This window comes from Callospermophilus lateralis, chromosome 15 (genome assembly GCF_048772815.1).
Source record: "Callospermophilus lateralis isolate mCalLat2 chromosome 15, mCalLat2.hap1, whole genome shotgun sequence".
Lineage (NCBI taxonomy): Eukaryota > Metazoa > Chordata > Mammalia > Rodentia > Sciuridae > Callospermophilus > Callospermophilus lateralis.
Window position 1 is genome coordinate 88,377,098 of NC_135319.1, and position 12,434 is coordinate 88,389,531.

The following is a 12,434-nucleotide window of genomic DNA, read 5'->3' on the forward strand; positions in this document are numbered from 1 at the left end:
GGAGTAACCCTCATTGGCTTACCTTCTCCATCTACACTGGCTGCTGAACACACTGTTCACCATGCCTGGACTGTAGCTGGGGACACATTCTTTGCTTAGGAGCCATTTTCACGCCTGGATTAAATAGAACAGGATCAGGTCTAAACCCCTACCAGAGCCAGTGTGGAAATGTGGCAGCCATTCCTTTCAGATGCACACACAGGGATACAGGATGTGAAGGTGCTCTTCTGTGGCTCTTTGGTCCGGTCCTCAAAGGATGCCTAATTTAGGAGAGGGGAGGGGACTGGAGTCTTAGAAGAGAATCCTGCTCCCAGGGCATGAGGGTGTGGTATAAGCCACCCCAAGGTGCCAGGAGGAGGATGCAGGGTCTCTCCTCTTTTGTAGTTCCCGAACGCCTGTTAGTTCCACCAAAATAGAACTGGGATTTATGCACTATTACTTTTAAAGAAAGTCCCTTAATTTGGCAGGCTACAGTAGCTCAGAAGCTATAATATCCTCTTAAAAATGAAGCAATCTTAAGAGAGAACTCAGATCATGTTACTGTTTTACCTCCTGAAAACCTCAATGATTTCCCACTACTCTGGAGAGAAAAACCTGTGTGTGTGTGTGTGGGGGGGGGGGACCTGGCTCCTCCTCCTTCCCACCCAGCCCCAGCAGCAGCATTTCCTCCTGCCCCAGGCCCTGGCCTCTGACTGCAAGGCTCCCCTCCAAGCCCCACCTCCAGCCCCCCCTGCTGAGTTTACTTCCTGTGCTCTAGCTGGTGTAAGCACTCTCTGCAGTACTGGGGCGCTGGACTGGGGTAGAGCACTCAGCTTGACCACTGAGCTGCACCACCAGGCATTTTTCTTCCTTTATTTATGTTCATTTTGAGACAGGGTCTTACTAAATTGCTAAAGCTGGCCTCGAACTCATGATCCTCCTGTCTCAGCCTCTTGAGTGGCTGGGATTGGGCTTGCACTGCCACACCCAGCCTCTTCACTGGTGCATTCTCTTTCTCTCTCTCTCTCTCTCTCTCTCTTCCCCCACCCCCTCCCAACCCCTTTCACCCCTTCTGTTCTCTTTGTTTGCTTCCTTCACAGCCTTCCTTCTAATCTGCAATGTTTTCATTTGTTATTTTCTTAGGATGTTTTCCCCACTGTAAGTTCCACAGTGTGTCTGCCCTGTTTAAGGTGCGTCCCCAACACCGTTAAGAAACCCAATGGTGATAGGAGCCCGGTTAACAGGTGCTGCAGCTTCCACTGCTTTCCCCTCACAAGCACCCCAACTCTCATTTTAACAGAAAAATTTCTGCAAAAATAGAGGAATCTGTGGGGTCAATTTTTGAATATGATGTTGCCTTCTCTCCCCTCCAGGAAACGGCCTTCACTATGATGCCAAATGTCTTCACTAAAAGTGCTCCCATCATTTCCACTTTCTTATTGCTGCTCACGCAGCATCCTCAGCCTCAGCCCTGTACCAGCAAGTGCTGTAGGAAGGTCATTAATGGACAGACTCCAGTGAGTCAACTCCCACAGGAACCCCCAGATCCTGCATTTGCCAAGAAGTGATTTCCAAGACAGGTCTTAAATGTTAACTACCCAAGACACAAAACACACGCTCACACACACGCAGAGGCGCTCGGTGATTAATGATACGACCCGTCAGGAAACTCCCTCTGACCACTGCTGCAATATGTAAAGGAAGTTACAACACCCAAGTTCACACAGGACCCCACTCTACGCTAGATGTACGTGCAGGCCCTGGGGTCCGTTCATCTGAGGGGACAGTTGGCTGATGTTTTCAGAGCTAGGATTCTGCAACGCTCTGATAAAGGATAAACCTAGTATATCAGCAGACACATTTTCCCCTTTAAACCACTTATAAGACTTGGTTCTTTTGGATGCAGGGACTTTAATATTAAGACAGTTATGGACTCATCTCTTTCGGAGTCCCTTTGAGGCTCAGACTTCAATCAGCACACTTTCTTAACCCTTGCCACCATGGTTGGATCAACGTGGGCAGGAAGAAGTCAGAAAGAAGGCTGGTATGTGGACGTGGCCAGTTTAACATGAGCCCTTCACACAGAAACTGGATGCATTGCTGAGGGACAGTACATGGCCTGGAATTCTGAAAAACCCCTATCAGGCTTTGTTAGTTCCGACATCTCTGTGAACTATATAATAGGAATACTGCCTTGCATCTGTGGAATGATTTACAATTTACAAAGACACATGAGCTCATTTAATCCACTCTCCCACTCTCCTGGGGACACTATGAGGTAAGGGAACCACCGCTTTGAGATAACGCTGGAGCAGCCTGGGAAATTCCACTGCGGGTGATGGATGACTGGGGGCTGCCGGGCCTCCCCCTCCCCGTGGGCTTTGTGATTAATTCACCCACTTGCTTAGGAGAAAATTAGAAACACCACTCTCTGGACAGGAATGTGGGATCATGAATGAGAACCAAATAGAAAAGATTTACGCAAAAGCACAAGCTCAGCAGAAGAGGAAACTTAGAAATTGCTAATAAGGTATAAATCAAATAAAGGCTATTAACCAACCCCTGGTAACAGAGGGGAAAAAAGCCTTTTAAATGTTTTGCTGAGCTCTTAGCAATACCATTTCCACCTGAGGTGTTCAAACGGCTCTGGGGTGCCTTGGCTGGCTGTGGTCAGCTGAGAGTGAGCCTTTGGGACCACACTTGGGGCTGCGGGGTCTTCTGCCCCTGTGCTCTCCTCCTAACAGGGCATGGGGCACCACTGTTTAACATGAGAACCAACCAGGGGGTGGGTGGGTAGGAGGGCGGCGGGGAGGGCAGATGCGTGAACCAAGACTGCCATTCTTTTCCCTGACTGGGCATGTGAGGGCCAGAGGGGTGGCTTGTCAGCCTGGTGATAGCAAAGGAACTGGGTTGGACTGGGGACAGTCAGGTTTCTTCAAACGGTGTTCCCAAACTGGACTTCCCTCTCTTCCTCTGGTTTCTTTGATGGAGAATTTAAAAGCATTAGCCACATTGATGGACAACTAGATCCTGGCCCCTGGGGACCAAATTCCGGAAGGCCGGAGGCCGATATATTTGTGCCCACTTGATAATTAGGGAAATTGCGCACACAGACACAGAGCGTTTGCTGTGGCCACTTGATGAGTTCATCAGAACAAGAAAGCACAAAGACCACTTGGTTCCACATCAACTTCCTGTCCACTGCCCTCACCGAGAGCCGCCCAGAGAGACTGGCTCCATCTGGGCTCATGGCATGTTGGAGACAGAAGGCACCAACAGGCCCCTGGGACAACCTCACACCCAAAGAAGGAACTCCGTGCCCTAAGTGTCCAGCAGTGATGCTGCCTCCGCTGGAACACCCTAAATGACAAAGGCACAGTTAGGCTGCAGAGTGGCCGGCTGAAAGCTCCACTTTTTAGTATCTAGAGCTTTGGAATATTTCCCTTCCTGTTGATTGCTGGTCTAAAATATTTTGGGCGCAGTCCCCGTTTCTGTTGTCCCAACGCAGAGAGCAACTTCCTCCACAAATTCTCCATGACTCCCCTGAATCATGCTTAACACCCAACTTGAGTGAAAAAGATGCCCCCAGGCTGGGATGGACATTTGATGGTGGCAATGGTCACAAGGGACACCTCACTGATGGCTCGCGTGAAGTGGCGGTGCCTGGCATGCGCCGTGGTCTGCCTGGTCTTTGTTGTGGGGGCAGTTTGGTGCCCTTCAAGCCATTTGGCAGGAGGCCCTTTGGCTGTGGCTTGCAAAGCACAACCACATGCTCTGATGACCCCTCCCTCTTCTGGGACTTTGAGACTCTTTTGCAGGTCTGTCCCCGGGGCAGCAAGGCCTCACAGAGCCCAAGTCTTCAGTTCACTCAGTCAACACTCACTCCTTGTCCCCAGTGTCTCCTTTCAGCAAACCCAGAGAGCAGGCTTGGAAAGTTCCACCAAGGGGGGTGCGAAGCCTCAGGGTTGCTGAAGAAGATGGCATGGCCCACGGGTGTGTTTTCCCTTACTAAAGAGATCCTCCTGGGTTAGCAGGATGGGCCAGTCTGGGGTGGATGCTTAGAGGTTTGTTATAGTTCAGATACCCAGGGTCCCCCAAAAGCGCATGTGTGATGCGATGCAAGAATTTTCAGAGATGAAATAGATACATTTTGAGCAGCATGAACTCACCAGTGAATCAATCCACTGATAAGGACTAAGTGGATGGTACCTGTAAGCTGGAGGAAGTAGGTCCCTGGGGGTGTGTCCTTGGAGTTCACATTGTCCTTGGTGCGAGGAGCTCTCTCTCTGCTTCCTGGGTGCCACCTACTGAGCTGATTTCCCCTGCCACGCCCTTCGGCCATGATGGACTCCCTCACCTCTGCCCCAGACTATGGAGTTGGCTGACAAATCATGAGCCCCCCCAAACTTTTCCTCCTTTAAGTTATTGTTGTCGGGTCTTTTATATAGCAATAAAAAAGCTGACGAAAACAAGGTACAGCAGATCTGAATCTCTAGTCACTCCAAGTTGCATTTGTTTCCATCTCTTTGGAGGGCTCCAATCATGGCGCTCTCTCCCTCTGCTTGAACCAAGACTAGAGTTTCAGAAAGGCAGTAAATAAGGAGAAACAACCTAATTTATGGAAGCAGAAAATGATTTAATTTAAACCTCTGAGATCTGGTAAGGTAATATGTCGTGCAAGGACACTACAATCCCCAAGCTACCAACACATCGGACATGCCCCGGGCCAACCCAGAGGGAGCAAATGCCTCATCTGCACAGTCTAGGGCCATGGGACCCACCCCACCTCGGTCCACTGGTTTGCAAGGCCCTCTCATGGCTGGCTGTTCAGATTGCTAGGGAGCCTCTGTAGGCTCAAATCAAAACCACCCGCTGACATTATAAAATAATTTGCAATTTCTAAGCAAACACAGCATCCATCCCCACCCCTTCCAGGGAATGGGCCATGCCATGAGGCCCTGCACACTGGTTGTGTGTGACTCTGCGGAGCAGCGCAGGTCACTCTTGCTACTTGGGCAAGGATTTCTTTTGGGAAGTTCTGGGGAAGACTGACCAGAAAACCAGGGGAGCATTTTGCTGTGCTCAGCTGTTACCCACACACACTCCAAGCTCTGCACCACTCTCGGAGCCCTGGGAGCCTTAGTACTTGCCCGGTGGAAGGGTTCATGATGCAGCCTCCTTTGTCGGCAGCCATTTTGCAGCTACAGCCTCTCTCCAGTGTGTCGTGGTTCATCCCGAAATTGTGGCCCAGCTCGTGTGCCAGGGTCACGGCAGCACCAAGGGGGCTGTCTGAATGGTCCTCAAAGAAAACACAAGAGCACAGACATATAGTTCACATCTCCTTGGCCTCCTTGGTCTGGTCCTCCCTCCCTGCTGGACAATTTCCTATCATGACGTCATCAAATTCCCTCTAAAGGGCCAACACAGACACCTGGTATTGACTTTGAACCTAGAAAAATGGACATACTTTATTAATCCAGTTTGGGGCCTCTTCTCCTGGGGACTGAATACCTCACGAACACACAGGATTTTCATATCTTCTTTTGTGTGTGTTTGGGGACTCGAACCCAGGGCCTCCTGCATGCCAGGCCAGCACTTTTACCTCTGAGCCACATCCCCAGCCCTTCGTATCTTCATATGAAAGAATGACCACAGTGGTCTCCACCCTGCACCCTTCAAGCTCTCACAAAACATCCCACGGAATGAAGCAGAGTTGCTCCATCGCATGGAAGAGAAAGCCCACTCCTTCCTGGGAAGTGGAAGCACGTCTCTTGCCTGATTGTGAGGACACCTGAAGGAAGGAACACGTTGGGAAGGTGCTCTCTGACGCGCAACCTACGGCCTGCGCGGCTGTGGCGGCCCTGCCTCGCCTGTCGATTTGGTCAGGAGGATACTGGCAAAGCTCACGCTAACTCACAGTGAAGGCTGACCACATGGAGTTGTCTGCTTGAAGACTGACCGAACCCCGATTATAATCAGCTCCCACTCCCGCTGGCCCTTTGTGTGGTCAGGTTGCCTGTGGACGTGAACAGAGGCGCCTGATGCTCCGTGTGCTGCTGCTGGGGGTTCACTTTCGGCTTTGCCAGGCTGGGGAAGGTGGTTCCCCATTCGGCAAGCCCTGCTTGGCCACCCAGCTAGTGGTGTGCTTGGCGGGCTTGGCTAAGCAGACCTAGAAACCAACTGAAAAGCAAAGTTTCTTAACTGTTAGTTAATTAGTGTATGTGATTCACAGAAATTGTGCTCACGAACGGTGGTTTTGAAAGGGCCTACTGGCCACAGGGTAAGAAGAGCATCTTTCTGGAATCTTCATTTCTGCTCCCCAGGGAAGAGAGAAGAGGTTTTCCAAAAGGCATCCAGGAAGCAGTGTGGTTCTGCATGTGCGAGAAAACACTCTTCCTGATACGCAGTCTTTCTGAGGACCTGGATAAAAGCAGTTCTCGTAAGATCTTGGCCAGTGGTATTTACGGTGGTAGCGCTCCCCTCTGCTAGTCCTCAACTTCAGTAAAGAATGGCATGTCAAGGAAGAAAGTTATTCTTAGAAAAGATGGAATTCCTAATAAATTTTTAAATTTTTTTTTTAAATATTTTACAGTTTCCTGCTTTAGGAAGCTTTACAAATATGTGTTCAGGAAATCAGTTCTTAGGACTCATACGCATTGGTGAAGAGAGTGTAGCTAGCCTGAGAACGCAAGGATTGACCTGAGCATGTGTTGGCACAAAGTTCTTTCACATCAAGGATTCTTTTGCATCACTGGAAATCACAGTTTGGGTTCTATTTGCAGTTATTTTATACTATCTTATGCATAAATGATTATAAACAGAATATCTCTTAAGAGACCTTGATAACAGTTCGCATTTGTAATAAGGAGGAAAAACAACCTCTCTATTTCTGGTACAGTCCCTGAATCAAGCCCTATTTTGGGCCAGTTAGATATAAGGTTACTGTTTTAAGTTGCTGAAGTTAGTGATTGAAAAAATGGAGAAAGAGTACCAGAAACCATATTCTAAATTTTTGGGAGATTCCTGTTTCCTGGCCACGTTATTTCATTCCTCTTAGATCTGAGAATCCTCGAGCAAGACATGGTCACATATAATGCCCATGAATTTAACTTTAGGGAAAGAAGAAGAGAAAATTAGCATAAGTTTTAGAACTGGTCAAAATGTTGCAGTTACTGGTCTCATGAATTTATAGAAATTAAAGGTGCATTTCCACTCTGTCTGATGTTTCTCTTATATGTTGTATAAAACAAGGAATTTGTTTAATTCGATATGAACTGCTCTCAAATTGGTAAAACCTGTTTCTTGATAATTAACTTTGGTTTTGACTAGATTCTCTTGGCATCACACATAATTCGCTTCTATTTCTCACACCACTCTTATACATCTTTAAAAAAAATAAATTTCCCAGCATACTTTTAAAGAAGAAATCTTGATAAAATGCTTCTACAGAAACAGAACCAGGAGGAGAGCTAAGGAAAGCCTTTCGCCTCTCCGAGGGGTTGTAGGATGGTTTCAGCCCTACACAGTGACACTGCTTTGCTCATGGGGAATTTGATTTCAGCTCTCGGAACTTATCTCTGCCAATTTTAAGTGACAAAGTCAGTAGCAACTAACCATGGAACCATGAAACAGAAAATGATTCCCTCTTTAAATTTTTATAGGCTGCTCTGTAAAAATACAGTTGTGATCTGACTTGAAATTAACCTCGCATCACCCCCCCCCCCAAACTTTCCAATGACTTCCACAGGGGAGATCACCTACGGGACTTCCAGGTTCAAAGGAAACCAGAGTGTAGCTCCCTGGAGCCACCATCCAGTGAGCAGTCACAGTGCCTCCAAATAGGAGCACAGGAGCTACCAGGCCCTGCACCCGGAGAGGAGGACATGCCGAGCACACTCCCTGTGAAGATTAGAGTGGGCGAGACGTGGGGAGAAAGTAACAGTCAGCAGAACACAATTCCTTCCGCCCTTCTCTACACCCCAGCACTCACAAAGTTCTGTTTGGAAAACGTGGAGGAACTGCGGTTTCTTGGGAGGGCGAGGCTGTGATTGGTGAGTGGAGATGGAGGAAGTGTCTGAGGGTACTCCCTGTCCAAGGGCTGCTGCCGCCCCAGCGCCCTTCAGTTCAGAGCAGGACAGCAGAGGGGGGAAACCTCTTCTGGAGCAGGCGCCCCTGTTGGGCAGCCATCAAAGCTCCCTCCCTCCTATATCCATAAGAAGGCCCAAATAGTCTTCCTGTTTTATTTCCTTCTACAAACATGCACAGCCTGTATGTGACAAAGTTCTCCTTGTAAAGCAATAAACTTAGGTCGATGCCTTCCAAGAATAAGGTTATTATAGAGACAAATTGTACACTGGCCAGAAGGTATGTAAAGCATTTGCAGTGGTACGCGGTTGAAAACCTCAGACTTCTGGCTGTTGGGCTTGGAGGCAGAACCATCAGGAAACCTTGAACGGTAACATTTGGAGGAACCACAGTCGATCCAAAGAGCTGAGTAAAGAGGGCAACCCCGATGCCCTGGCTCATCCCGGCACTAGAGGCATTTCTGGATTGGAAGGCACTGACGGGAAGTCCCAGTTGAAAATGGTCTCCCCGACAGGGGGAGGCTGGCCTCCACTGAGATGATTGGTTGTTTCTTTGTTACATGCCCATCTTTACTGTGTGCAGTTTCTGTTTTCTAAACAGTCCCTAAAATATTATGGGAACAGAAGATCATAAACACGGCTAGAATAAGAGCAGATTAAGTCTGAAAAGCATGAAAGGAAGTCTGAAGAGAGCAGTGGTTTCCTGGGGACCATCACCCAGGGAAGCCAGCCCCTCGGCTTACCATGACCACGCCTCCAGACTGCTCCGCAGTGCACATGCTCATGATGGGTGCCATGCCGATGGTGGTGCCTTGGAAGTAGACCCCACTAGGAAACAAAAGGAAGGGATTTCTTCAATATCATAGAGTGGACGCATGTTCTAGTGTTTCAACCTTTGTCCCGCATGCCTGCAGGAGACTGGGCGATAATGGAGACAGCTGCACGAGGGCACGGTACACACTCTCCTGCTGTTTGCCGATCGAGATGCACCGATAGGAAAAATATTCCATCTTTTTTCCTTTACTCTTTATTTTTTTCCGGTACAGAGTTTTGTCGTCCACTTGGACAGCACCTAGTCATCACTGTGTATTTCTAAGCTGCAGCCTGCTTGTTTCCTGATGGACTGCAGGGACTTGCTCCTTTAGACAACGAGAATCACTGTTAAGGAAAGGGTACACCTGAGACGGTGCAGCAGCTCTTCTGTCATGGATGAATACTGAGGAACTCCTCATTAAGAGTTTTGCCAGAGACCCAAACTCCTTCAAAGTGTCCTGCCAATACAGCCTGCAAAATTGAAATCAACAGAGAAGTGATTGTTCCCTGGGAGCCGGTGTAGCATACATAAGCACCCATGAAATCCACACCTTTGGGGGAAGCTTCTAGAAGGGGTCTCTGTGGCCTTCATGTAGCTGCCTTCTATCTGGACTCTTAACCTGATCATGGATCCAATGGCCTGTTCATGTGAACCCTGTTAATTCCAACCTTATAAACTAAGTATTTAATGTTGTATGTGTTGAACCCTTTAAAGGACTTGAACCACTGACTTGTGCTGTGTTGGTCAAGTACACAAACAGATAATCCTATGTTGTTGGAAAAGCCAGCTATTTTAGTTGTGGTCTATTGTACAGAGGTGGTGAGTGAATGTAAACCTCATCTATCCATCCACCCTGCTACAGTCATCCCTGCATATCAACAGGGATTGGTTAAGGCACCCCCAGGATGTCAAAATCCATAAATATTCACATCCCCCGTGTAAAACGGCATATTATTGGCATAGAACCTAAGCACATCCTCTGGTAGAATTTGATTCACTTTTAGATTATCTATAATGCCCAATGCAATGTAAAATCTATGAAGATAGTTCAGGGAATAATGACTAGGAAAGAAAGTCTGCATATGTTCAGGGCAGAAGGAGTCCCCCCATCAGATATTTTCAGCCCAAGTTTGGCTGAATCCATAGAGGTGGGATCCACAGAGGTGGAGAGTCGACCCGATGCTCATATTTGTAGAAGGAGGGGATTTAGCCTTTATATTTACACCTATGTACACCATCTTAACAGATAAACAGACGTGCATATAAATAATAAGGCTTATTTCCAGATGTTCAAGTTGGATAGACTCCATTGGGGGAGGTGGGTGGGGCACCGGGGAATCGAAACAAAATACTCTGACTCAAAACCCATGAAGTGTCCTTTTAGTAGTTCAGGGCTGATCAATGCATAAAATGTGAGGCAACCACAAATATCCAAGGGAGGGAACCCCTGTGAGAATGGCCAAAGTAAATGATGGGGAGTGCCAGCAGCCTCGGGCAGACCAGGCGCCTCCTGGAGCAGGGGTGGTGCGGGCAGGTTCTAAACTCCCCATAAGTCTTCAGCCCACTAGATCCAGTGCCAAGGAGCGCTCTCTCCGTCCCTGCAGCCTCAGCGCTGGTGACGAAAGCTGCCTGAGAACAGAAGGATAGCAGCACAAACTGCTTAACGATCCAGATGAGCACGTACCACCTCTGGAAACACCTGCGTGGTACCCATCAGACTGCTGTGAGGGTGCTCCTTGCTCGGGAGCCTGTAATATCTCACCGTGTATCATGCCAGGCCACAGCTAGCTGTCCCTCATCTTTCTAACTTCATGACCCTTGCCACCCTCGGGAGTTTTATATCTTGCTGTCTTCTCTCCAATGCCTCAGAGCAGGGAGATTTAGTGTGGGTCACCACCATGATCAGAGCCCCACAGCACCGCCTGGCTCCTGACAGGTGCCCACTGCATGCTGAGTAAAGAAGGAACACAAGGCCAGCAGGTGACCCTGCCAGCATGCTCTGACCTGGGAAGTCCGAGAGCAACAGCTCACAGGAGGAACGGAGCGGAGGCCTGCCCTCCAAACCTGACAATAATCACCCCAAAGTCCTGCCCTTGGGTCTTGTATGAACATGTTTTTCATCAATAAAGAAAACAAGTGAGCCTTTGGAAAAGGAAACCTACGCAGGTGGATTTTATATCAAGACCAGAAAAACTGGCAGAGAGGAACATACTCCGATTGTGGAAGAAGGGACTGAGACCAGACTTCTGTAGAGGGACAGATTTCCCTGGTGTCCCAAGGGGCCATCCTAACAGACCTGTGACTCCAGGGAGAGACCACACCCGCCCCACTGGTGTGGCTGAGAACCCCATGCAGGAGCCAGTGCGCTCTGCAGAGAGGGTCGGGATGCAGGTGCAGCCGAGGGGAGTGTGCGGAGGGCAGTGTTTCCCTAAGCCAGGGCGGCGGGCTACCCACCTGATGAGCTGCGCATTGTCATGGGATTTGCGAGGTAGAAGCTTCATTTTCCTCCAGTCCAAAAATTCGTGGAGGCTGGTAAACGGGTCCTGACTGATGGTGCACTTGTCGATGTCATTCCATACTTCCACGCCCACCAGCACGATGCGGATGTTCAGTGGTCTATAAAACTGAGAGAAACAGGCACCTTGGAGGGTCCCACTTAAGAGACCTTAAGATGAAGAGCAAACAGATTTGCACTGCTTGATAGTCATTGACATGGGTGAGAGACACACCTCTGGGAGCCTTTGTCCCTGTGTTTTAGAATTTAAGAAATATTAGCTGTGCCTGATGCAAAGTGGTGTGCTACATGGATTTGCAAATTTAGGACTAATCAGACGCTGAAGTCACCAGCCTTTTTGCTGGTCTAGAAACACCCATTTCCAATGATTCACTGGTGATTTAAATGTGCAACTAGATGTATACTATAGCTAAAGACTGCCAGTTAATATCCGCTGCAAGGAAAACAACAAGTGAATTAGGATCTTTTAGAAATTTCTGCCAAGGACAATAACATTCATTCGAGCAGAATGTTCTCCTACGAGGTACTGAAAATGAATTTGTATTAATGTTTCAGCAGAGTCTCAGTCTTGGCTGGCACTATTATATTCTGCCACCTATAATCAACCAAGGAGGTTTTAATTAAATAAACAAGTCAGTATCTTGCAGAATAACACACACAGGACTTCAGTGGCCGTCCCCCTCCACCCCTGCCGGCAGTTGTTTGGCCCTTGTATCACAGGACGACGTGCTAGAATTCCCCTCTGCAGGGGCTTGTGAGGTGGAGCTGCAGGCATCCCACGCTTGGCTCTCCCTGCTGTCCTGGCCTTTAGGGGGCTGTGGCTTCAGCCACTCCTGCATTCCACAGGAGACTGCCCTGGGCCAGGAGGGAAAGCCACTGTTCCCAGGACCAAAGGATGGTTTTGTCTCTCAGGATCCCAGATGGGCAGGTGGGTGTCAGGGCAGAGACAGGAACTATTCATTGCCCCACTGCCCCATGTGCTTCACACAAACAAGGCTCTGTGGTCACAGTTGATAGGGAGAGGGCACGGGGTCAGTGGTAG

At 48.7% G+C, this 12,434-nt stretch overlaps 1 protein-coding gene across 1 annotated transcript in view; it reads right to left on the reverse strand.

The window, feature by feature from the left end:
- Adam12 (ADAM metallopeptidase domain 12) overlaps window positions 1-12,434 on the reverse strand; it is a 312,364-nt gene that overhangs the window by 66,961 nt on the left and 232,969 nt on the right. The window contains exons 9-11 of the mRNA XM_077105443.1: window positions 11,332-11,501; window positions 8,807-8,891; window positions 5,130-5,278 (exon numbers count right to left, since the gene is read on the reverse strand). Of these exons, the coding sequence (XP_076961558.1) occupies window positions 5,130-5,278; window positions 8,807-8,891; window positions 11,332-11,501 (404 nt within the window). The remainder of the gene's footprint in view (window positions 1-5,129; window positions 5,279-8,806; window positions 8,892-11,331; window positions 11,502-12,434) is intronic.